Source organism: Euleptes europaea, chromosome 2, assembly GCF_029931775.1.
Source record: "Euleptes europaea isolate rEulEur1 chromosome 2, rEulEur1.hap1, whole genome shotgun sequence".
Classification (NCBI taxonomy): domain Eukaryota; kingdom Metazoa; phylum Chordata; class Lepidosauria; order Squamata; family Sphaerodactylidae; genus Euleptes; species Euleptes europaea.
This window is the reverse complement of record NC_079313.1, coordinates 103,033,933-103,061,240: the sequence shown is the minus strand read 5'-3', so window position 1 is coordinate 103,061,240 and position 27,308 is coordinate 103,033,933. Positions and strand designations below refer to the sequence as shown.

General features: G+C 42.0%; 1 protein-coding gene across 1 annotated transcript; it reads right to left on the bottom strand.

Annotated features, from left to right (window-relative positions):
• Positions 1 to 45: 45 nt before the first annotated feature.
• LOC130472700 (tubulin alpha-8 chain) lies at positions 46 to 5,314 on the bottom strand. The gene is made up of 4 exons (XM_056844109.1): positions 5,097 to 5,314; positions 2,948 to 3,096; positions 1,280 to 1,960; positions 46 to 403 (listed from the first exon to the last, which is right to left on the bottom strand). Exons 1-4 carry the CDS (start codon positions 5,215 to 5,217, stop codon positions 110 to 112), a joined length of 1,245 nt encoding a protein of 414 aa, XP_056700087.1. The 5' UTR covers positions 5,218 to 5,314; the 3' UTR covers positions 46 to 109.
• Positions 5,315 to 27,308: the final 21,994 nt, after the last annotated feature.

Below are 27,308 nucleotides of genomic sequence, written 5' to 3'. Positions count from 1 at the left end.
ACTTTAGCATGGAATGCTAGGTGTACAGTTTACATGTGCTTCTCATTTATTTTATTACAGGCAAGGCAGCAATTGGTAATAGCCATACATGAGATTTTTGTTTTTAAGTTTAGTATTCCTCGCCTTCATCCTCACCATCCAAAGAGTCTGTACCCACTTCTTCATAATCCTTCTCAAGTGCAGCCAGATCTTCCCGGGCCTCAGAGAATTCCCCTTCCTCCATTCCTTCTCCTACATACCAATGGACAAAAGCACGTTTGGCATACATCAAGTCAAACTTGTGGTCCAGGCGGGCCCAGGCTTCTGCAATGGCTGTAGTATTGCTGAGCATGCAGACTGCACGTTGGACTTTGGCCAAGTCACCACCAGGAACTACCGTTGGGGGCTGGTAATTAATTCCTACCTAAAAAGCAACAAATACATATATTTTAAGGCTTTCCTACAACAGCAGCCAAAAATAAGGGGCGGCATTTGGGAACGGAGAACAGTCGACTAGAGTTCAGACCAGTCTGCAGTATGAAGCATTAAGGTTTCCAAATTATTTTAAACACAAATGTCTTAACTGCAGTTCACCTTGAGGAGCATCTTCCCAGTCTCGCTTCTCTTGTGGGGGTTTCAGATTAACTTCTTCTAACAGATGTGGAATGTGACTTAGCAGGTTATTACAGGCTACCAGTACAGCCTCTATAACACTGTTACTAGTTCATCCCTCCAGGCTTGGTCATACCATTTTAAACGTATCAAAAGCTTTATTTTCTATTTTTGGACCCCTCCAAATACTGTGTTGAGGACAATGTGACAGTTGCACTTTAAAGGAAGTTTTAAAGAGTCCTAATTTGCAACATGGATTTCCAAATTAGCAAACTCACATACAGAACCATGAATAATATAGATTGGATCCTGCCAGCTTTTTTCACTCGTTCACTCAATTCCCCTTCTTACTACAGCTATTGTCCCTTTTGGCTTTTGTACATGCAGGTGCTTTGATCCCTACAGTAGCCTTTTTGGTGGTCAAAGGGGATTTCATTTCCTTTTTCACCAGCAGAAAAGCTGGTTGGGTTCAGCCGATCTCTATGCAACTTCTGCAACAGCAAAGGTAAGCCCTCTCCCACCAAAGACCACATTAGGTAATAATGTACATATCCTGAAATCATCTTAATTCCACTTAAATCTACTCTTGTCAGCTGCGGATTATATACTTAAGATGTGCTTGTTCAGCAAGCTACACAACATCTAGAAATTAGCAAAATCAGTTTTGAATTTGATGAGCAGCACTTACCTTGAAACCAGTAGGACACCAGTCAACAAACTGAATGGTACGCTTGGTTTTGATAGCAGCAATAGCAGCATTGACATCCTTGGGGACGACATCCCCACGGTATAACATACAACAGGCCATGTATTTGCCGTGACGTGGGTCACACTTCACCATCTGATTGGATGGCTCAAAGCAAGCATTAGTAATCTCAGAGACAGAGAGTTGCTCATGGTAAGCTTTCTCTGCTGAAATAATGGGAGAATAAGTTACCAAGGGGAAGTGGATTCTGGGATAAGGCACCAGGTTTGTCTGGAACTCTGTCAAGTCCACATTTAGGGCACCATCAAATCTGAGAGAGGCAGTGATTGAGGAGACAATCTGACCAATTAGGCGGTTGAGATTGGTGTAGGTAGGGCGTTCAATGTCCAGGTTCCTACGACAAATATCGTAGATGGCTTCATTGTCAACCATGAAGGCACAGTCAGAATGTTCGAGTGTTGTGTGGGTAGTAAGGATGGAGTTATATGGCTCAACAACAGCAGTTGAAACTTGGGGAGCTGGGTATATGGCAAATTCTAATTTTGATTTCTTTCCATAGTCAACTGAGAGGCGTTCCATCAGCAGAGAAGTAAAACCTGAGCCAGTACCTCCTCCAAAGCTGTGGAAAATCAGGAATCCTTGCAAGCCAGTACACTGGTCAGCCTAAAAGAGGGGAAATATGCAAGTGAAAGCAGGCGAATAGAGCACCTTGACTTTTGAATACATTAAAGAATTCATTTCCTCCTTCCCTGTTGCTTATGCTTCCAATGAGTAGCAAAATACTTTAACCCAGGGGTGTTGAACTCAATTGTTACGAGGGCAGGATATGACATAAATGCCATTTGGCTGGGCCATACCTCGCCAGCTCAGATTGTGAGTGAAAGGGAGTGGCTGCCTTGGCTGTCCAGATAAAAGCTCTCAAGGGGCTGGATCCGGGCAATGGGCCTTATGTTTGACACCCCTGAATTAACCCACCGATCTATGATTCATTGGGGTTAACAACTTTTATAACAGCCAAGTTGGATCCAACAGAAAGTTTACTGGTGTTTATAGAATAGTGAGAAGTTTAAAGACTGGTTAAGCAGATATTTCCCCCCATGTAGCTACTTCCATATACTATGGTAATTTTTCTTATGCTAAACTGCAAAAAACATTAATCACATTCCACAAAAATGGAAATGCAGATGTAGGCTTATTCCATATTTCCCTTGCAAAATCCTCCTACACCACCAGGATGTATAGTTGTGGAGATGTGTTTGCTCAAATCTGTTGGTTAACTGAAACAAGCATTTGGGCTTCTAATGATCGAGTAAGCAGCCTGAACTGCCAGTTTCTAGTGGACAGAAATTGCTCAACTTTTGTTACTTAGGGAAGCAATTTAGATATTGAGAATGGAACTCATGATTAGCTTCTTGACATTGTTTTGGCATAAAAACAACACATACTTCTCCATGAAGCAAGTTATTCCCATATTATATCATCTGTGGATCAAAAGAATTACTACCTACCACTAACACACGAAGCCCAAAATAGGGATACAAGCTTTTGACCCTCACAGTACCAGAGTTTTGCACCCCCAGAATATTTCACTGTGTAAATTATAAAAGCCAATGCTTTTAATTTGTCTGAAATGTTAACAATAGTCCATACCAACTTCCTGACACGCTCCAGGACTAAGTCAATGATCTCTTTCCCAACAGTGTAGTGACCTCTCGCATAATTATTAGCAGCATCTTCCTTTCCAGAAATCAGCTGTTCAGGGTGGAAGAGTTGTTTATAGGTCCCATTCCGCACTTCATCTGCAATACAAAGTTTAGGTGTTTTAACATGGAAAATAATGACCCTACGCTGGTTCCCAAACTGTTTTCCAACATCTACCTGAAGTGATCAACTTCCCTAATATGATGAGTTCAAGTAGTAATTTGTGGTATGGTAGCCAAGGTCATTGTCTGCTTACACAGCAATCTGCAATTGTTCCTATCTGCTTTTTACCATTCCCTCTCCTGAACACAGCTGATGAACACTATTGGTCATTTACCATCGCAGAGACTCCTCCTGTGTTCTTTGTAAAAATCCAATAAAAGTGGTTGTACCCAAAAATATAAAAACTATATGACCCCATTTGCTTAGTACCATGGGAAATGGTTCATGCATCATTCAGTGGTGCATGGTACTCCCCATCCAGCCAGGGATATGCAAATGCATTCTGGCCTCCATGCATGTATGGCTCATGGGTAGACTGCACATTCTGAGTGGTTGTTAGTAACTGCATGGGCAGCCAACTGCCCAAGGCATTCAGGTACATAGGATGGCATAACATTATCCCAGTTCTTGTAGGTTATCCGGGCTGTGTGACCGTGGTCTTGGTATTTTCTTTCCTGACGTTTCGCCAATTACTCAAACATCTGGTTAGATAGGTTCTAGTTGTAATACTGGTTAGTATATGTCTCTCATATACTATGTGTGCAGCTTTACTAGGTTGATACCTGCACACATAGTATATGAGAGACATATACTAACCAGTATTACAACTAGAACCTATCTAACCAGATGTTTGAGTAACTGGGAACAGATTTTACAACCTATGCACATGCCTGGTTGGGTTTGAACTGTTCGTATATGTATTTATTAATTTATTTCTGTAAAGGTGTGCAGTCTTAACAAGGGTTTTAATTAACCACTGATGAAGGCCCTATAGGCTGAAACGTGTTTGGTATGTGGTTACAGTTATCAACCTCAGGAAATGCCTTTGTGCTATTTTAATGCTTTTAAATAATTTTAACCTTTAGCGCTTCTAATAAATTATATTTTCAGTATTTATACACAGATATATATATATATATTTTCTTTCTTTCCACCCAACCTCGGGTACCCAGTTATTTAAAGTACTCCAAAATGGGTCATGTACAAAGTAGTTTGCATCCAAAAACATGTGCTAAGAACATGAGGTGCTAGCTTGGCCTTAACTGAAACCCCCTAGAGAGATACTTTATTACAACTGTAAATAAAATGCTTTAAAAAAAAAAAAAAAAAAAGATTCCAGTTGTGCTTTTTAAAAAGGTAAAGGTCCCCTGTGCAAGCACCGGGTCTTTCCTGACCCATGGGGTGAAGTCACATCCCGAAGTTTCCTAGGCAGACTTTTGTTTACGGGGTGGTTTGCCAGTGCCTTCCCCAGTCGTCTTCCCTTTATCCCCAGCAAGCTGGGTACTCATTTTACCGACCTCGGAAGGATTGAAGGCTGAGTCAACCTTGAGTCGGCTACCTGAAACCAACTTCCGTTGGGATCGAACTCAGGTCATGAGCAGAGCTTGGACTGCAGTACTGCAGCTTACCACTCTGTGCCACGGGGCTCCTATGCTTTTTACATAATTTTATTTTGAATTTTTAACAGCCATGTAATTGATGCAAACTACAACACAACAGCTACAGAACAAGACTATTGTGACAGGAAACGAAAAATCAAATGTATCTGTGGAATTGAAAACACGTTAACTATACTTCAGTAATGTGTGAACCTTAGACAAGATACTTGCAATCAAATCCTTCCAGTACGAAGTACGGCAAATGTTCAAAAACTACATCTTAACCCTGGCAACACTTATTTTTTTAAAACAGGGCAAAGAAATGCTATTGGATGTCTCAACTACCACTGTGTATCCAATCCTAAATGGAGACAGAACAGGTTAACAGTACATCTGGAAACAAATTCCTACTTTTAGGGAAATGGGAGTCTCCAGAAGACACCCCCTCCCCAAAAAACTTATCCTGTATCCATTGCAGCCACCCAGGCTGTATTTACCTATTACTGCTGGTTCCAGATCCACAAACACAGCACGAGGGACGTGCTTTCCTGCACCCGTCTCGCTGAAGAAGGTGTTGAATGAGTCATCACCGCCACCGATTGTTTTGTCGCTCGGCATTGTGCCATTGGGCTGAATGCCATGCTCCAAGCAGTAGAGTTCCCAGCATGCATTGCCGATCTGCACACCAGCTTGGCCAACATGGATTGAGATGCACTCGCGCTAGGAAAAGAGAAACAAAGGGTGGGGGGAGTTACTATGATTACCTCTTTCTCCATCATAGCGTAAAGCAAACCTGTTTGTTTAATGAGGAACAGTGGTGGGCAATTCATCTTGAATTGAATTCAAGTTACTATTGTTCTTTAAGCATTAACAATTTTTTGGTGGGTCACCAGCAAGTAATTTAAGAGTTTCAGCACTCACTTCAGCACTCACCATTCTGAATCTTAAGACAATGAAATAAGCTCAGCTGCTCAGAAACAGAGTGCTTGCTGGTTTAACATGTTCAATGTACTTTTTACTCCACTCTTGTGCAGTGAAAACAGGAAATAAGAAAGTGGAGTTAAGAAGTAGGAAAGAAGAGCCTTACTGTGAAATCCAAAGCAAAGTTACAACCTTCTATGTCCATTGAAGTCAGTGGGCTTAAAGGGGCATAACACCACTTAGGATGGCAGTGCTAGACATCTGGTCAACCTATCTAAGAGTATCCAGCTAGACACACTTTCCCAGAACAGCTCAAAACATAAAAGATGGGTTCCCTGAATGCTCTCAATTTTGTCACTTCTCAAAAGTTTACCTATCCCTGCTGAGACGCATGGGCCTTGTGATGGATAATACTTAAGACCATGTTATTGCAAAGAATGGACCTTACAGGAAATACAATGCACATGGAAGAGTGGAAGGGGCAAAAAATACTTTCCTCAAGGAAACAGCCCTTTTAAGGTTAGGGACATTATCATATAGACAAGCCAGTCAGAGGCTGATGTGTCTTCCTTCCTCATGACTATCAAGAGGGGTCTGTTTTCCTTGTGATGAGATGCATAGGATGAGGATTTGTGAGTAATAAGAAAGGTTTTCCCAATTCCAGCTGCAGGTTATTCTTGAAGATTTTATACATAGTTCAGATTTGTCTCCTGTGTAATTGATGTGTACATCTTGGCCCCAACTTAATTATGGATTCTTTGTTTTGTTTTTTGGTCTCTGATACATTCCTGTTCAAATAACCTACTGAAAGTATTTGGAATTGGACCCATTAACTTAACACACAAACTGTTGATTTCATTAAAATGTAATTCACCGGCATTACTTGCCCTATCCAGACAGCTCACTTCAGAGATGGCTTACACACCAGAGACTTAATCCATAGATTTAAACTGCTTTGAAAGCATTAGCACATGCAGCAAAAAGAGATGGGGGCTAAATATTTCTCTTTTAAAACCCAAGCACTGAGATAACAAAGAACAGAGGCAGTACAGAGAAAAGTCTCAAGAGACATCGGTTACTTCTAGCAACAAGGTTTCTTTTGCTCTTTCCTTGTCATGACTCATGAAGCAGTCATTTCTACTACCTGTCATACTGCTCCCTGCTGTCTGTAGGGAAAACACAAAATTTTAATTGCATCAACTAAATCTACATAGTCTGAACATCCTACATTTGCTTTTATGGCACAATATTTGGATATATTTACGCAAATCATCCCTTACTTCACCATCATCTAAGGCAATGGTTTTAACAGCAGAACTCAGAACATTGTTGCCTGTTCTTTTAAAGCACCCCAAGAGGTAGTGTTTGGTGTTCAGCTATGAAGCTATGCCTGTTTCAAAACAATTTTTTTTTGCATTTTGCCCTTTACAGAAACTCCAGCGTAAAGTTCTGTACGGAGAACTCACAGTTGTAAAAGAAATGCTAGAATTCCACAAGGAAGACCTAAAGCCATTTAAGGGTTAAAAAGCTATACTGCAAAGAAACCCATGTTCTCAGCAGCCAGTTTGTGGCAAACAAGATGGGACAATTAGAATTAATGGGTAATTACTTAAGCAATGTGAACTTTGTGCCAAGATGTTTAAAAAAAGCAAAAAAAGGAGCTTTTCTACAAGGTTCGTCATAGGATGTTGAAACATCAGAGAAGGAAGGAACATAGAGGGGCAGCCATCTTCTTTAGAAACTTCCCACCATTTTGCAGCACTGCTTCTTAAACTTGGGGTGGGGGAGAGAGAGAAAATAAGTGTATCCAGAACTGCACCACCAATCTGATGCCACCAAGCTAAGGGAATCTGCCAGATCCAAACATAGCAAATCCTTGAGGGACTTTTAAAAGAAGCAGAGGCATCTGAGTGTTGGCTCAAGCTCATTCCTGCCCTCCACCCCCAGTCCAGACAAAGAGAAGGGTTCTCTGTGTTGTTGTTTTTCAAAGAAACTAATTCAAAGTCACCCCAGAAAGTGACTCACGCCCGAGACATTTTAAACCTCCACGTCTTTGTCCTTGGGTTTCAGGATCTCACTTTTCATGTTTCCCGAGCAACCCTCTGCTTCAAGAAGGTCCAGCTTACAGGTCACAAGCCACAATCTCGGCAGGCGACGCTTTAAGAGAAGATCGAAAGAATGGCGAGGACAACCTGAGCCTCCGGCAAACGCCATGCTGAACCTTGGCGGGAGGGGGGTGGGGAGAGGTCCAGCCGCGCAACCGGTGCAGGCTGAGCCTCTCACGCGAGGACTTTGGATTCTGACCTTTGCACCAGCAGCAACACAAATCTGACCTCGGGGCAAATCTTGGGCAATAAACATGGGAAAGTAAAGGTCTTCCTCGGCTAGACCCCCCCCCCCCACTCTTTAACAAGAAATTGCGGTGTTGGATCTTCAAGGAAGACATTTATTCGGCAAAGAGATCCCTGCGAGCCACGACGGGTGACTAAACGCTACGGGATCCTTATGTAGGTAGCGTCAGTACCTTCCCCAGTTTCTGGCGGGTCCTCGGAGCGGCAGCTTCCAAGCGGACACGCGCCTCCCTCCCCACCCCCTTTACTTGCACCCCCTAACCAACTCTTCTCTCGGCCTCCACTGTTCCGCATGCAAAGGCACAGACGTCTCTTTTCACACGGAAAGGCACCCTCTTCCCCCACCCCCCGCCGCACTTTGCACGCATAGGCGAAATGTTGCTAGCGTGGCACAAAAAGCGGAAGCTCCACCCTACAGTCTTGGGCCGTTTCTATACGGGAGGTTTCGCCTTGGATTTGCCCCTGTCTAGATGCACATTTTCCCATCCCAATTCTCAGAACTCTGCACGGGGGGCTTATTGTTGAGTTCTGAGAATTTGGATGGGGGGGGGGGGCGGGGAAGTGCATCTAGACAGGGGCAAACCCAAGGCGAAACCTCCCGTGCGCAAACAGCCGCAGTCAGCTTCACATTACAGAAAGCTGAACGCAACGCAGCGCCCCAGCAAAGCTCCGTCTGAAAGAAGGCAATTGACCCTCACCATGTTTCCGGCGGGTTGAAAGCCTGTGAAGGGGGGGGGGTTTGGTGTTCTGGCGACAGCAGACGCGCTACGGGTCTGAGCAGCACCGCGGAAACAGCTGCGGCGCCCTTCAGACAGCCCTTATATAGCCCGCCCGAAGGCGCGCGCCCCCTCCTCGCCGCGCATTGGGCAGCGCGGCGGCCTCCTCGCGCCTCCCCTGCAGCCCTATTGCACACGGTGCGAAAAGGAGGGACCCGTCCTCCATCGTCATTGGGCTGCAAATATGAATTTGGGCATTTGCGGCCACCCATTGGGTCATTTGTAACGGAGCAGAAAGGCATTGTGCTTTCCCGCCAAACTCAAGGCAGCCGAATAGTCTCGTTCTCCCTCCCCACTCCCCCAAGTACCCCCCGGCAGACGCGCAACGGCTCGTTAGTTCGACAACGCACGGGAGGGCTTGCCTTGGGTTTGCTGCTCCTTAAACGCCCATTTTCCCCGGCCAAATTCTCAAAACTCAACCATAAGCCCCCATGCAGAGTTTTGAGAACTCAGATGGGGAAAAGGGGCATCGAGAGAGCGGCAAATCCAAGGCAAAGCCTCCCGTGCGTTTTCGCCCACGAATCTCCGTCCTCAGGAATGCAGCCAAATGGAAAGGGACAGATGTTCCAGGAAAAAAGGGATTGGGTTATTAAAATGTTAGAACTGGTGGAGATGGAGAAATTAATATGCTATATTAAATCAAAGAGATAATGAACAATTTATGGGAAAATGGGAGGCTTAGATGAATTTTTGTGAAAATGTATAAGATCTGGGAAAAATGAAACGTAATTTTTTACTCTGATCCAGAATGTATAATTTTATAAGATAAGAAACTTTAGAATGAGATTAATATTAGGATCAGAACATATTAATGATGGACTGTAATACATTATTAAGAGGTAGATGGAGGTGGTGGGGAAGTCAACTTATTCTTTTTATGTTTGCTTGTAATCAAGACAACAATTGATATAATCGTGACTTTGACATTATTTTTAAATTGTTAAAATTATGAAGAATTTATAGTTTTAAAAAACCCAATACAATTTATTTAAAAAAAAAAAAAGAATCTCCGTCCTCAGGGGAAGCTGTTTTATTTCCAGGTTCATTTGTCTGCTCTTGCATGGAACCCTGAAGTGAGGGTGAATGACGCGAGGGAATACGTCGCACTTTTGGCCGAATTTATTTTATTTGTTTACCCCCCACCCACCCACCCCGGTTTTATATGCCGCTCTTCCCTCCCTCGAACGTGCTGCTGACCCCTCAGCCAGAACTATTGAATGGAGGTGGGATACTGAAGTGAATTGTTTGTGGAAAAGAGCCCCTTGGCCGGTTAAAATCCTAACAGGTTTATAGTGGCATAAATTTTTGCGGGCTAGAGCCCACTCCATCAGATTTATGTCACAATAAATCTGATAGCCTTTCAGGTGCTAAAAGATTGTTGAGTTTTGCTGCAACAAAGCAATATGGTTATTCGAATGCATTGTTTACGGGCAACATCTGTCCGTGCTTCCGGCTTTGTTTCGCAGCGAGGATACTCCTTTTTCCTTCTTCAGGCCATCTTGCCTAAGAAATGTTTACTAATCTTTTGGCTGCATAATTTTTCTACAGACATGCCTTGCGTTGGTCACAAGTACCGAGGCTTATACTCATAATTCATGAGGGGGGGAAAGGCAACCCTAATAAGGTGGGGAGTCTGAAAAGTGGAGAAAAAGCCTAGAAGTGTAAGAAGTTTCTATTAACAAATTCCTGCCTGAAAAGCACTTGTGTATAGGAACTGCATGTAAGTTGTATGTATATTACCACCATATATGACCACTGCATGAGCATGTATTTTGCTGACTGTGCACACAGAGCTCACATGCAGGGAAGCTGAAAAGAAATCCCCCCATATACAGGTGGAGAAACAGGCACTCCTCAGATCAGATAACCTATATTTGGGTTGCCCTATTGTGAAGTGCATTTATGTTTCTAATCCATGAAAAAAATCCCTGTTTTATCTGGTCTTTTGGTTTGAGGCTGTGCACAACCCCAAAATGTGGGATGATGGTGGGACATAAGAACGGCCATGCTGGATCAGACCAAGGCCCATCAAGTCCAGCAGTCTGTTCACACAGTGGCCAACCAGGTGCCTCTAGGAAGCCCACAAACAAGACAACTGCAGCAGCATTATCCTGCCTGTGTTCCAAAGCACCTAATGTAATAGGCATGCTCCTCTGATCCCAGAGAGAATAGGTATGCATCGTGACTAGTATCCATTTTTACTAGTAGCCATGAATAGCCCTCTCCTCCATGAACATGTCCACTCCCCTCTTAAAGCCTTCCAAGTTGTTAGCCAACACAACATCCTGGGGCAGGGAGTTCCACAATTTAACTATGCGTTGTGTGAAGAAGACATTCTCTAATTTATCAAACCTATGTCCTGGCTTCTATGGATCATTCTAATGTAATATGTCTTGTTTCATTTGTCCATCCTGGTTTATTTTATGAAATGGCCACAATTCTGTTGTAACTGAGCTTGGGTTCTGATCATTATGGCTCAGTCTCTCCTGTCTGACAAAAGGAGTGGTAATGTTTGTTAACAATTGTAGATACTTCCTCAATGGGCCTTAATGGCTCTGATGAAGCAGTCATCAAGGACTGGAGGAATTGAAACGGGTTGGCTGGTCTGAGTGAAAAGTATATTTGGTTAATATATGTAGCAGAGTTTGATACTGAGTGCAGTAAATAACTCTCCGAAGAAGTATATTGCAAAAAAGTAACTTATTACTTAAAAGTAGATTCTGTTCATATTCTCCTTCTTTGGAGGTTTTAAAACTGATTCTCTGACCTTAGGCAGTTCTTGAGAGGGAGGGCAGGAAGGGTTGCATTAGTGTTGGGCTCTCATGGCCCTTTCTTACATGCCCAGGGTAATGCTGATAGCCACTTTGGGGTCAGGAAGCAGTTATCCTCCAGGCCAAATTGGCCAGGGATCGTGGAGGGTTTCCCCCCCACCTTCAGGGCATGGAGTAGGGGTCACTGAGGATGTTGGGGGGGTAGTTGTGAATTTTCTGCATTTTGCAGGGGGTTCGACTAGATAATCCTGGTGGTCCATTCCAACTCTATGATTCTAGGTTGCAGTCAAAAGAAAGAAAGGAAGAGAAACTTAATCTAAAGAGTACTTCTCCCTGTCACAAGTGGCCAGCTAGTCTGGCATAATGTGTGCGCAAGTATGAGGCATTGTTTCTACAGGAGAGGCCTGTAGATACATGTGACTCCATTAATCCACGTGGAAAGTGAGAGAACAATGGACACGGAGAGAGAGGAGGGGTGAGAGGGCAGCTTCCAGGTCAAGACAAAGAGATAAACATTCCATTCAAGGTGATGACACGTATACACACTTAGAGTGATGTAGCATCCCCCAATGTCCAAGCATGTGGAGTCACTCAAACAAAAATAACAGGCAGTTTTGGTGCTGAGAAGCAAACAGACTATTTTGAATGGGCTGAAAAACCTTGAGTGTGCAGGATCTTTCTATGGGGATCTGATGCAGGGTAGCAGATTTCTTGCCCTGCAGGAATGCCCACCTATTTATAAACAGAAGAAATAATATAAAAATACCATCAATCTCCAATCCACTTTCCTCAAAAAAGCAAACCAACCTGAATAAAAGCTAGCCCTGGAAATTTTCACCATTCAAAAAGCGGGGCATGTATACTCTCCAACATTTGGACAGTGTAAAAAAGGACTATGGATTTATAATAAACAAGTGGGAGTTTTTCTCACTTTGGTGGTAACAGAGACAGTCATAGTTGGTTCTTGTAGTTATTTAATAATAATAATAACATAGCAGCATTTACATAACATTTTTGGAGCATCCAAACTGCATCATATACATAATTTCAGCAATCCCTAAAATAACCATGTGAGCTAAGAATAGCATATTGCTTAAAATCACATAATACTTCTGTATGAAACAATTTAATCTGTCCCTTACTCTAAGGAGCCCATTGCAGTGTACGTGGCTCTCTTTTTCTGGTCTCACACCAACCATGTAAGGTAGGTTAGGCTGAGAGAGAATGACTGGCTAAAAGTAATTCAGCAAGGTTCACAGCTGTGTGGACATTTGATTCTGAGTCTCCCAGGTTTCAGTCTGATCCTCTGGCCGCTACCCTAAACTGGTTCTTTAATGAAGTCATAGTAGGTCCTGATTCTAAGACTTCCAGGTTCAAGGTCAGCACTTTGGGCATATTTGTTTTGCTTTTTGTTCTGTGAGCAAGCCCAAAAGAAGCTTAAAAAGTCAGCAGCAGCATGGCGCTTTACGCTCAGTGCATTCAACCCCTCAAAATCTCATTCTCCTTTATAGCCACTCAAAAGCCATAACCCAGCTTGACCACCAGCTGCCAGCAGGCCATTGTTATTATGAAGAATTTATTCTTTGTGAAAGGTTTGTTGAAAGAATGAAGTTGGCTAGATATGGACCATGCTGGCAAGAAAGCTGGCAAAAAAAAAAAAAAACCACAGGAGAATCCACTTATTTGGGAGTTGTCTATCTGCTATAATTGCAGTGTGTAACTTAGTTGTCAACCAGTCAAACAGGCCTAGCAAGACAGGCTAGGGATTACTTCACATTGTTGAGTGCGTAAAGTAAGGTTGGGGAGTGATAGTGAAAATGTCACCAGGTGCAGAGTGTGGGTGTTGAGACTTTTTGCTATTGCTCCCTGGACAGATCCACATAGCACCTTACCTTATAAAATAATCTGTTGCATAGTTGCTGGTTTCAGGGACCTCAGGTGAGCAACAAAGTTGCAAACTGGACAGGAAAAATGTCCTTTTAATAGAGGTTTAATGAGTGGAAATGGTCAACTGAAGCTTTTCAAGGCATGAAGTTAAACAGCATCACCTGATAATTGCTTGCAGATCAAACTGATACTATAAAGTGGAAGGCAGAGGGACTAATTGAAAAGTTGGCAACTCTAATGACAAACCCGCTATTTTATAGGATTACTTAAGAAAGTTGCACAATGTACAGTTTACCAGTCAGTAATGAACTGAGATAAGCAGCTTGCTAGTATCTTAGAGAATATGTAAATTTTAACTTTATTTTGGTAATAGTCTCTGTTGATGACTGTGCTGGACTTTGCATGTGGTACCTGGTTGGAAAGAAGGCGGTTAAGGGGAGACATGATAGAGGCTTATAAAATTATGCATGGTATGGAGAGAGTGGACAGGGAGCTTTTCTCCCTCTCATATAATGCTAGAATGCAGGGTTATCTGCTGAAGGATGAGAGATTCAGAACAGATAAAAGGAAGTATTTATTCACACAACGCATAGTTAAATTGTGGAACTCCCTGCCTCAGGATGTGGTGATGGCTGCCAACTTGGAAGGCTTTAAGAGGGGAGTGGACATGTTAATGAAGGAGAGGGCTATTCATGGCTGATAGTAAAAATGGATACTAGTCACGATGCATACCTATTCTCTCCAGTATCAGAGGAGCATGCCTATTATTTTGGGTGCGGTGAAACACAGGCAGGATGCTGCTGCAGTCGTCTTGTTTGGGGGCTTCCTAGAGGCACCTGGTTGGCCACTGTGTGAACAGACTGCTGGACATGATGGACCTTGCTCTGATCTAGCATGGCTTTTCTTATGTTCTTATGGTTGTGAGGGATATTACCTTAAAGCAACATAGTAACTTTGATTGAATTAAAGTGATACAATAACCACTAAAATTGCAGTACTGTGTGGTGAGTGAGCTTTCTGTCAAACAGTTGCTACTTACAGCACTCAGCTTTCTGACTTTAAAAGAAACTCAGAAGTTTATTGAATTGTTCCAGGTTCCGTGCGGGAAAACTCATCTTCCCCAAGCAATAATCATTCAGTGTTTTAGTTAAAAATGCATTTAAAAGTAATCTAGCAATTCACAAAGTGACTAGAGAAGAGTTTATTAGAGATACACAGATCACATTTACACAGATAAAAACAATTCAGAATATATGAGCATAAGTGAAATTCCCACTCTAAATTGGAATTAAGAATGAACTGAAATTTCTAAGCTTCTTACCCAGAGCCTTTGCAAAAAGGAAGGAGAGTCATTGAAATGCAGATCTGAGAAATTCCTGCATGATAGTATGAGGATTCCTTAATAGGGTGTGCTTGCATGTGAAAAAAAATGCCTCTACAGAATCACCTGATTTTCACCATTTAAAATATGATGTTCCTCCCTCTGAGCATACAAAATAACATGTTAAGCTCAGCAGATGTAATTATTCACAGTGATATTGTTCTTTTTTTCTTGAAGTTAATGTTGGCAGATGACCAGCTATTTACAACAAATTTTATCAACAAAAGCTGGTTCCCGCTGGCTATGTTGCTCTATTTCAAGAATGGTATGCATCTCCATGTGCTGGGACAGTGAGAGAAAAATGCCTAATTGTAATTTTTCGTGAAATCTCACAAACAGTTGCTGTGCACCTTTGCAATTTCAGGCCTACTATGGTAGTTTATGCATGGGAGTTTTACCTGAGATTTGTTGCTTGCTGGACCCACATTTTCTTGTTGGGAATCTATGCACCGGCAGTCTCCAATCTCAAATCAAGTCCCTGCCCCTTTAAATACTGCTTTGTAATTGGCGGTGAACGAAATTAATCTTGCATGTCTGGCACTTTGTCTTAGTCATGGGGATTTCACCTGGGCTTTGCTCAGGGAAGATGGATTGGGTTAACAGAGGAATGGGAAGACCCGGACACTGCAAGGGCTGGCACCGAGGTAATCTCTAATGGACGGAAAACTCATGCATAACTCCAAGGAACAACCGAGACAGACCGGGGGCGAAAGTGAGTGAAAGTACCCATGCATAAGCGAACTATGTCAACTTATGAAAACCAAACCTATGAAAAAGCATGAACAGTCTAAACAGCATACCTGATTGACATTAAATTCCACAACTATGTAAGTGGGCTTTGCTGCATGCATATATCACTGATGTTGTGGGATTGTATTGGTTTCCAACATGTGGATTTGTGTAGGAGACCTAGCACAACTGAGAAGAGAAAATGGCTTGTGTTAAGTCAATTAAAGATACCATGCTTGAGCCCACTGGTGAAATAGGGGTCATGACATTGGTACCAAACTAGTCTCCACACATTTGATAAGCCTCTGGTAATGTCCTGTTATGAATTTTACATTTATGTTGTGAGTTGTTGAATATTCAGCTCAAAGTTGAGAAATATTCTAAAATGAAGCAGGGTCCCAGGACTCTTCTGATTGAATATGGCTTCTGCCCAGATCAGTGCTGTATGATCCATCACTATTACTGGCTTCATAGTTTGGATGATAATGATCATATATGTGCATCTGTTGAGATTACTGAAAAGAGAAAGATCTCCTTTGGTAATTTGGCACATCTCTAAGGGGAGGGGTTGTGTCCTTCCTTGTGATTATGCCAGGCATTTAATTGAACTAAAAGGTTTTAAAATAATGGCCTGGGGTTTCATATTGCAAACAACAGAGAAATCTGGGGGAAATGAGAAGGAATGATACAGTAGTGTAGAATGCTGTAGTTATGCAACATTCCTCAGAAATGAGGAAAACTATTATCAGTAAAGCTGCACTTTAAAAACTATTCACAATGAAGGACACATCCACAAACAGCTTCAGAACTTGGTCTGATAAAAGGGTTTAAAGAGAGTCTGTACAGAAGTTGAACAAAACTTTGTAGAATTTGTATTCAATGTGTGTGTTTTTTAATGTGCTACATGTATATAGTGTGTGTGTGTTTTAACTTTCTCATTATACATTAAAGTGTAATATGTTTGCTATAAGTAAGGTTTTTCCAAGACAATGGACTGGTTAAAGAAATAGATTGTGTGTGTGTAAAGTGCGGTCAAGTTGCAGCCGACTTATGGCGACCCCTTTTTTGGGGTTTTCATGGCAAGAGACTAACAGAGAAAGAAATAGATTGCTGATATTTTAATTTAAGAGGGTTCCAGCTCTTGTCTTTACAGGACCCACCACTTTCAAGGGAAACATCTGCCTTTGGAACGAGTCCCAGATTCATGCCATGAACTTGCATGCTAGCTAGTGATTAGGGAGGTGTCCCAGAAGATTAAAAGCTCTTGATTTATGAGGAAAGATGTAAAGAGCTGTATTTTGTGTGGTGCATGTAGCCAGAGCCATCCCAGCCTGCTAGAGCAGCTGCCTTCCCTGAGGAACTGTTTCATCAGCACTCAGTAGCTGAAGCGTCGTCGTTGTTGTCCCTGTCATTACACTGCTCTGGTGTTGCACACCCTGCATGCTGTTTCAAAAAACCGTGGTAGCAGGACCAGAAGCTTTGGTCCAGCCCGGTGGGACTGCTGTTTCCAAACAATTATTCTGCAATACACGATCAAGTTACCTAATGAATGTAGGTCTTCTAAAATCCAAACCAAAAATACACAAAAGGTATAAAAATGAACATTAAAAGGAAAATAAAATATTAAAACATTTTGAAAATCACATAAGGAAACACTTTCTCACTTCATTATTCCAAAACATTATAAAAAAATGCTCATTGCTCAATAAATTTATCTGAACATTGAAAATTATTTCTCTGGGCCCTTTGATAATATGTTAATATAGTGAATAAGGCAGTATTGCACACACAGTGGAACAATTAACCCTCAGAGGGAAGTTCTAATTTTTTTCTATTTTGTTGCTCTTGCCGGTTTAGCATCTGAAAGGGCTACTCGTCTTTTTACATAACCCTACAGAATGACTTTTGGATGAGGGTGGGTATTAAGGCCCACAACTCAAGCCAGTGCAATGTATTATTAACGATCTACAACCAATGCTGGATTGTGACACTTCCCTCGCTAAAGCACTGGGGGGGCCGACTCTTCCTTGCTTACAGGCAGCCTGCTAACCTAAAACAACTTCTCACCCGCAATGATAAACTACGTAACAGTAACATGGACTCTGGTACCAAGGCATGCAACAAAGCAAGGTGCCAACTTTGCTCTCATATAGATCCTAGCAACACCATCACTGGGCCCAGCACCATCAGCTATACTATCTCAGGTTCATACTCCTGTTCATCTTCTAACATGATTTATGCCATCACATGCCAGCAATGCCCTTCCGCCAGCAATTGAACAAACAGGCCAGTCCCTGCGTCAAAGATTGAATGGACATAAGACTGACATCAGAAACCAAAACATTCAGAAACCAGTGAGGGAACATTTTAACCTTCCAGGACATTCAGTTGCTGATTTAAGAGTAGCAGTTCTCTTACAAAAGGATTTCAAAGGGAGATTAGAAAAAGAGGCTGCTGAATTACAACTAATAATGAAACTCAAGACTATGCATTTTTTGGGACTTAATAGAGATCTGGGATTCCTGTGTCATTACCAATGCTAACTTCTCCACACCTACTACCCCTCTGCATATCACACCTAATCCAATCACACCTGCTAATGTCATTTACTTGTTTTTCACACTTACATTGCCATTATTTGTCTAATTCACTCTTCTCTACTGAAGGATAGATGGAATCACATTCTAGCTGTATCTGAAGAAGTGAGCTGTGGCTCACTAAAGCTCATACCCTGCCTGAAATTTTGTTAGTCTTTAAGGTGCTACTGGTATATATATAGTGGTAAGCCTTTGTGGAGTGAGATGCCACTGAAACAAGCTTTTAAATAAATTTATTTTATACTCAGAAGTTTAGGTACCACACAATTGCAAATCTACCTCGATTAATCTAAATCGATATTGGCCTGTAAGTCCCTGTCCATTTTATGATATAACCTTTCATAACAAGGAATATATTTTAATAATTAAATCACCAGGTAGCTGATCAACAGTAATTATAAGCTCAACTATACATTTTTGCTCTTAAACCACTATAATTCCTCAATAATGCATTTGCTGAATTTCTGATCTGAAAACTCCCCTGAAATAATGGTGGTCTATCCCCTAATTTTAAACCACTTCTTCATAACTAAATTCCAGACTATCCTTTACTGGATTTCCAATAACATCCAAATTATTCATCTTATTCTGAAGTTTCTGTGATTGCTCATATGAAGGTTAATGGGGAAAGACCAAGGCTTAAAGAAGACATTAACCCATTCTGAATATATTGCTTATTATGACTGAAATACTAAATTCTAATCTTTTTCTGAAATCGAATTAGATTGCTTAATTGAAAATGTCTTGGGATAAAGGACTCTAAAATGAACAGATATTAAAATCATAACCTGTTCCTTTCATAAAAATGCCTTCATGAACTATTCAAATTTATATATTCTCCAGAATAAAAAAGCAGGAGCCACAGAATGCTTGGGTAGGGTCTGCTCTTGAACTTGCTCATTAGCAGGACTGTGTTTTCAGATGCCTTTGTTCAGATGAGTGAAGCTGTTGCAGTTTAGTGTTTTGGAAGAGGCAGTCCTGCATATATTTGAATCCTATGCCATGATGGACTTCCCAGCTCCAGCACCTTGAGCTATTTGTGGTAGGGGTTAGTACACTGGACAAGGCTCTGGGAGACCCAGGTTTAAATCCCCACACTGCCTTGGAAACTTGCTGGATCACCCTGGGCAGTCATACACTCACAACCTGAACTACCTCACAGAGTTGTCCTGAGGATGAAATGGTCAAGAGAATAATGTAAGCTGCTTTGGGTCCCCATCAGAGAGAAAGGCAGGGTATAAATAAAGTAAAAGATTTTTAAAAATCAAACAACTGAATCTGGAAACGAGCTGGTAAACAATGGAGCGACTGCAAAACTGATGTGATAAGCACACTTTGCATAACTCCTGATAGTAATCAGACTCGTATTCTACCAGCTGAAGTTTCTGAGTTATCTTCAGTAGCAGGCCCATGTAGAATGTGTTACAATACTGTTGCCTGGAACTCATAGGCTATTCCCAAACAAGACAACACCCGGCTATAAAAAATTTACAGTATATATATAGACAAAAATATGCATAATAACAATCTAGATAGATCCGGCGCAAACGAGATCTATTCTTGTATCCGGAACATTTGTCTCCGTAGAGCTTTCTCTCTTGCCAGGGTCAATGCCTTCCTATCTAGGATACTGTATGGAAGGTTCCATCAAATCCCAATCCAAGAACGGACTTGCCCCTGTAATTCATATTCCTTGGATACAATCGAACATATTCTATGTGATTGCCCTCTATACGAAACACCTCATAGAAAATGGTTAAAAAACTGGTTACATCCCAAGTTTTACTTGTCTAATAAAGTTAAATGTCAATTTCTAATGAATGATTCAGCTCCAGAGGTTACTGTGGATGTCGCCAATTTTTTAGTAGAAGTGATAAATGTCCAAAAACTTACAACTTCTGATATCTGATGTTACTGGCTATGATTTTATTTATCGGTTTTAAGATTTATGACCATTGTTTGTATCAACTGTAACAATTTATATGCCATTAAAGGTTTATTATGATTATTATGATTTTGATTATGACATCTGTCTCCCTTGATCTACCTTGGATATAGCTGTCTGTCTGCTGACAAGAACACTTACCTGACCTATGTGGCAATCACCCTCTGTGGAAGATTTTGTATCACAGAGTTCATTACATACTTGTTGGACTTGGTTTTCTTTACCTCGTAGTGGGGTTGGGTTGGCGCTACTGCGTTCGTTCTATGTTATTTATTATACGTACGCTAGTCCTTTACATTGTTATTATGCATATTTTTGTCTACACACATACTGTTAATTTTTTTAGCCTGGTGTTGTCTTGTTTGGGAATTGCTACATTGTATACAACACTATTTTTTGTTTTGGAACTCATAGGCTGACATGGCCACATTGGTCACATCAAAGGTAGCCATCCTCCAATCTAAATGAAGATGGATCTGTGGTGATCATTCTACATGGACATTTCTTCTTCAAACATAGAATCCATTAGCATACCGAAACACCTGATTATATTTCACCTGCAGGAAAACAAATGTGGTATAGGCAAGTTTCTTATTTATTTAAAAGAATAAACTGTACTTTAAGAAACTTCCAGTGCTTGTTTTCTGACAGTGGGAGGGTACTTTCACTGGTGGGAAGTCAGGATGCAATTTTGCTGATTCTCCTTCCCACAGCAGACCCCCCCAACACACACACATACTGTATCCAGTGCAGTACCATGTACCATAGAGGTGATGTTTTGGGAGCACAGTGGGTTACAACAGGAGCAGAGAGGCAGATAATTCCATTTTGCAAGCATGTGTGTGTGTTAAGTGCCGTCAAGTCGTTTCCGACTCATGGCGACCCTATGAATCAATGTCCTCCAAAGTGTCCTATCCTTAACAGCCTTGCTCAGATCTTGCAAACTGAGGGCTGTGGCTTCCTTTATAGAGTCAATCCATCTCTTGTTGGGTCTTCCTTTTTTCCTGCTGCCTTCAACTTTTCCTAGCATGAAAGGTGGGAGGCACCGCAAAGCCCGCACGGTGGCCTGAGCGCTCTGTTCCCCTCCAGCTATGCCACGCTGTGAGCTATGATCCCCTCCAACCAGCTCCTCTCCAACCCCACCATGGGAATCACCTTCGCCACAGACTCAACAGACTGCCGTCCGCGCAGCACCCTCTTGCCGCATGTGAGCCATCCTGCCGCATGTGACAGGGGAGGGAGGAAGCACTCCCATTGGGCTGCTGGGCAGAGGGGCGGGTGATGTGAGAAATGCCCTCAGGCGCATTTGGAGAGGGGGAGGGGAGCAGCCTGGCCCCGCTTCGCTCTGGCTTTCTAGTATCAAACTCAGGCGAACTCTGTGCTGGGGCGACGGCGCGCGTGCCCACGAGAGGGCTCTGAGTGCCCCCTCTGGCACGCGTGCCATAGGTTCGCCACCACTGTTCTAGGGTCAGTTCAGGCTTGATTTGATCTAAAACCCACTGATTTGTTTTTTTCGCAGTCCAGGGTATCCGTAACACTCTCCTCCAACACCACATTTCAAAGGAATCTACTTTCTTCCTATCAGCTTTCTTCATTGTCCAGCTCTCACACAAAACCATACATAGTAATAGGGAATACAATGGCATGAATTAACCTGATCTTGGTTGCCGCCAGTGACACATCCTTACACTTAAGAATCTTTTCTAGCTCCTTCATGGCTTTGCTAATAGTTTGTTGGATAGGACTCCCTCAATTTAAATTTCCACTGCATTTAAATGGAAGACTTGCACACTAAAGACTAAAAACCTCTAGTTTATTCCTTGTTCTACCTGTTAGGGAGGAACTGGGACATAATGCGCCATCATATTTCTTAATAGAGCCTTTTAAAATCCTTCAACCAATCAAATAAATTCTTCTGACTTTATCAACTGCATTACAAATTATATGTTCTGTTAACAAGTCTTGACCTAACTGACAATTTGTTACCGGAAATTAATTGCAACACTTAAAGACTTTTGTCAGATTTTTTATAATTGCACAAGGAAAGCACAGTTACTACTCAGTTGACATTTTCCTAGCATGTGAATCGCAGCATTTTATCATTGGGGGGAAAATGGCTTTGGCCCCAGCTGTTGTTTCCATTGCTGTGAATAATATGTGATTGGCATTAATTGGTTAGTGTCTATAAAATCACTGTTAGACAATGTCACTGACTATATCCACAGGAGGGTGTGAAAACGTGCCCACAATGTGACAGGAGAAGCAGCACATGGAATGAAAGTGAATGGAAATAGTGCCCATGCAGCCTGTTCCCGCACAACTTGCAGCAATGCTCCCCCTCCCTTCCCCCCTTCATGCCTGCACAAAGCAGGGGTGTGACAGCGATCATGTTGGGACAGCTAGAAGGACCGGTTTAAATGTTGTTAGTCCGAGTTCATCAGAACATAAAAAGCTTTACTAAGAAGTATAGAGATATTTTAAAAATATATTTAAACAAGATTCACGGCTGTTCATTTGACATTTATTTTAAAAAGAAATTTCCCCTAACCCTACCAAAGTTATTATAGCTGTGAATAAGTCCTATTGAAAACAGTGGGAATTAAGGAGTCGTCGTCTTGTGGCACCTCACCTTTGTGATCTACAGTCCCCTTTTTCAGATGAGTAAAGTGGGCCCTCATTTTGTGTGCGCACACATGCCATACACAGAGCCAAAGAACCATGAAATACTGGCACACAGATATGACAGAACTATGTAAGATTAAAATGCAGTCAAGAAAAGTACAGAGACCATTCACAATAGCACTAAACAATGTTATGTAACCTCCTTAGTTTTGGGAGTTAAGCTGTTTGTGACGGTCTTGAGAGCAATGACAAATTTGCTAGATCAGTGCCCCAATTCAGAAACAAGTGCGATGTAACCTGAATTAGAATCAGTGTCTCATGTGGAGATATTGTAATAGTCTCCTATTCTGTTTTCTCTACCACCGTTCTTCCATTCACCCCCTAAAAGACACAGCAGTTAGGCCTCCGCAGACTGTGTGCCAAGCCAAACCACGGTCTGCACAAAAACTCATTATTCTATAGAGATGAAAAGGCAAAAATGTCCTGGCACTTGATATACTGTTTCCCCAGCCAGAATAAAGCAGTAGCCTGAATCACAGCGCCCCTAAAGGTGTTTTGTTCCATCACAGGAAGGAACTGCTTCATGCAAGCCACTTCTGACATGTGAAAGATGACTGTGCTGAAAATGCGGATGTGGCGTCTGTTTTCCTGTTGAATGTGGGGCCCCCACTCTCTATTAGCTTTTGGACTGCGACAGGCATTTAGCTGTCACTAGCGCCACACTGCACAAAGCTCCATGCTGGGAAGTATTAGGAAAGGGAATGAAAATAAAATGGCCAATATTGCCCCTGTTGTGTGGCCGTGTATGGAGCACTGTGTGCAGTTTTGGTTGTCATATAGCTCAAAAAGTATATAGCGGAGCTGGGAAAAGTGCAGAAGAGGGCAGCCATGATTATTAAGAGATTAGAGTGCCTTTCCTATGAGGAAAGGCTAAAAAAAGTATTGGACTTTTTAACTTTAGAAAAAAAGAAGGCTGAGGAAGGACATAGAGGTTGATAAAATTATGCATAGGGTAGAGCAAGTGAATAGAGTGGCTGGTAAACAATGGAAGGCGCACAATGAAGAGATCAGCCGCCGAAACCTCTACCCGGCGCAAAAAACCCCGTGCAACCCTCATAGGGTTGCATGAGAGATAAGCCAGCAAAAAGCTGGCGTATCTCAACAAAAAAGGGGGGTGTTCCTGAGCCAAAACAGGTCAGGAGGCCATGCAACCCTCCATCTTAACGCTGCTGGGTTGCCTCCTAAGCCCGGCGCAGGCATTCCTCTCAGGAATGCGCTGTGAGTCACCTGTTGGATGGCTATGCAACTTGCTGTGTATCTCTCGTCATTGAACACTTCAACTGAAAATAGGTGCATAAATCGGATGTCCAAGACATTCTCTCCATGCCCCCCCCTTGCAGAGGTGAGCCAGGTGTCAACCAGAGGCAGGGCTTTTTCAGTGGTGGCACTTCAGATTTGGGACACCCTCCCCCTTGAGGCTTGCCTGGTGCTGTCAGGCTGTTATCTCGGTTTAGATGTTTCCTTTCGTTCCTTTGCTGAACCGTCCAGACTTCAAGGACGGCTCCACATACCAAAGCCTGGGAACGCCACTCCTGGGAAATAATGCTCTGTTTATGCTTTGTAATCTCCCGCCATTTCTATGCCTTATATTTCCAACTAACGAGCAAGACAACTCATAGCTGTCATCTTATTCTCAATGCACTGTATTGCCTATTTGACCAGTAAAAGCCATCTGCTTGGAATCTAATTGTCTCTGTGGTGATTTCTGGTTCTTTGGGTCAAGAGCTGACAGGTGCCTACTTTATTGTCCTTTCAAACACCCCAAACACTTATTTAACCCAGACTGTTAAAAGAGGGCTTTTACACTTTTTAGCTGATTTTACCATCTGAGTTTTAGCCAGAGGACCGTATTATAGATACCATTTATGCTGCTGTTTTTATGGCCCTAGCTTTTTAAATGGCTTGCTTTAATATTGATAGTTCTTACAGCATTCTTTTTATGAATGTGTTCTATTTTTACTTTGTAAGCAGGCCTCTGGAGGGGCAAGCATATAAACCTACTACGTTACATAAAGTAAATAGTTTATTTATGACGTGGAATATTTTCTGTATTTCCTACATACAGATTAACTATGCATATAAAAGACAGGAGAATGAAGGAAGCTGTTGAAAGACTGTATAATCACATCTTTAATAGGACCGCATTCTCTGTTTTGCAGGGCCAGTACTGGAACTCACAAGACAAAACCCCTGCAATTCTGGAACCACAATGCCACCAAGAGGTGGAGTTTTGAAAATGAACTGTCATCATAATGAAAACACCAGGCCTTGTGTAAGGGATATACAAACTAATTCCCAGTTTTATATTTTCAAGCCGTGGTGTAGTAGTTAGTGTTAGACTAGTATCTGGAAGACTTAGGTTTGAATCCCCAGCCTGCCAAATAAACTTGCTGGGTGACCCTGGGTCAGTCATATACTCTCAGCCTAACCTACCTTCATAGTGTTGTTTTGAGGATAGAGACAATGATGTAAGCCCTTTTGGGACCTTGCTTTTTGGAGAAAGGCAGTGTATAAATGTTGCAAATAAATAAGTTCAGATCCATTTCCAAGACAGCTGATGAGGCAGCACACCATGATCCAACAGTATGATGTCAGCTATGTTTATGTATTTAAGAACCTAACCCATTCTAGTGTAAAACAGGATGTGTCTGAGGTCTCACTTTTGCAGTGGTGTTAAGGGACCAAAGCCTTCTCTTCTTTCTTACATCCCTGCTTTCCATCACTTGAGGTACTTCCCCTCCAAATGCAGCTCTCATTACTGGTGTGCCAGTCTATGAGAAAAGAGTCTGAAGGGAAAAGCATGAGGAGGAAAGAAGAGTTGGTCTTTATATGCCGACTTTCTCTACCACTTAAGGTAGAATCAAACCAGCTTACAATCACCTTCCCTCCCCACAACAGACACCCTGTGAGGTAGGTGAGGCTGAGAGAGAGTGACATGCCCAAGGTGACCCATCTGGCTTTGTGTGTAGTAGGGAAACAAATCCAGTTCACCAGATTAGCGTCTGCCACTCATGTGGAGGAGTGGGGAATCAAACCCGGTTCTCCAGATCAGACTCCAGCGCTCCAAACCACTAGCTCTTGACCACTACACCATGTTGGTAGCAGAGGATTCACCTCTCTGTTTTAAAGTAGATAGCCCACTTTACTCAGGAAAAACCATGGCATCTAGCTTGTCCAGCCATATTCATTTCCATCCCAAGCTAACCCACAATGTTTGTTAACCAATGTTAACATTATCAGCATAATTGAGACCAGTGGGGGCTAGCCAAATTTCACCTACCACTCATAGTACTTCAAGTTAGAAAAAGTATGAAATATGTCAGTGTTCATCCGTAACTCAATTCACCTTGAGGACATTTTGCCACTCACTTTTAAAGATGGGGAACTGGAAAGGGCCAGTCACAGTTCTCTCAGAACTCTCTGCCCACACGGAGGCAGGCAATGGCAAACCACCTCTGAAAGTCTCTTTCCTTGAAAACCCTATGGGGGTCACCATTAGTGAGCTGTGACTTGATGGCACTTTCCACCACCACAAAGGGATGTTTACCTCAACCTAACTCTTATTGGCCCATGCAGAGGAACACATCTCTCATCTTATAGCCTCTCAGTAATATTTTGTAATTTTAGTTCACAAATGGTTCTTACACTCTGTCATTTTCCATGGCAGGCTTCTATCATTTGTTCAATTGCTGAGCTGTTTGTCATTGTTGTACACGTGCTACTCAGAGCTACAAAACATGCTAACTTGATATATAAATTACCTGATGTTATAAACAAATTATATTTTTTCCACAGAAAGTGGTTCATTTTGGCAATAAAAAAATGGATAAAGACTGAAGAGGTCTCTGTAAAAGCTGGGGAAAAGTAGGAATGCATTTTACTGAAGCAGACCCTCTTTCTTCAAGAGTGCTCTACTGTTTTGATTACCTGATTCATCCCCCCCAGCAAAACTTTATAGAAAGATTCACATACACAAATTGAGAAGCATAGATTTAAATTTAATGAAATAAGAATTTTCATAATGCTTTTGACATTCAGTGACATTGATTTCTTGTAGTTTAATTGCGACTTTCATTCATCTTTTTTCAACTCTGCAATGTCCATCAATCAGGATGTGGCTTTTAATGAAAGCACAAGCTATCCATACTAGGGTTATAAATGGAAACCAACAGAAATATAGCAGCGATGCTTGTAAACATAGTCCAATGTGTACATCCTTTGGTCCACAGTACACCAAAAAGCCATAAATCTGGATATGATGCTGTTGAAAGGGGCTAAAAGTTTTCTAAGCTTACTCTTCACAGGACAAACACTTCAAATGTATTTCATTTTCTACTTTAATCATTAAAGATGGTGAACCACCAAAGTCCTCCATCTCAGAATATACCCATGGAATCTGCATAATATTACTCTGGAATAGAAATAAGGATGAGATTTAAAAGGGAAGGGAGAGATTCAAGGGAGCTGCGACTTATTTGATAAGGAATATGTACAAATACTTCTTTTGAAGAACCACAGTAGAGCACCTCTTTTTTGTTGTTGTTGCCACTTTCAGGGCTACATAAACTTGGCATTACAAACTTGGTATTTACTAGAGGGAAACATGATATTTATAATGTGGAACAAGCTAGCTGACAGTATGCCCAGCCATATTTGTCTTTAGGCACCA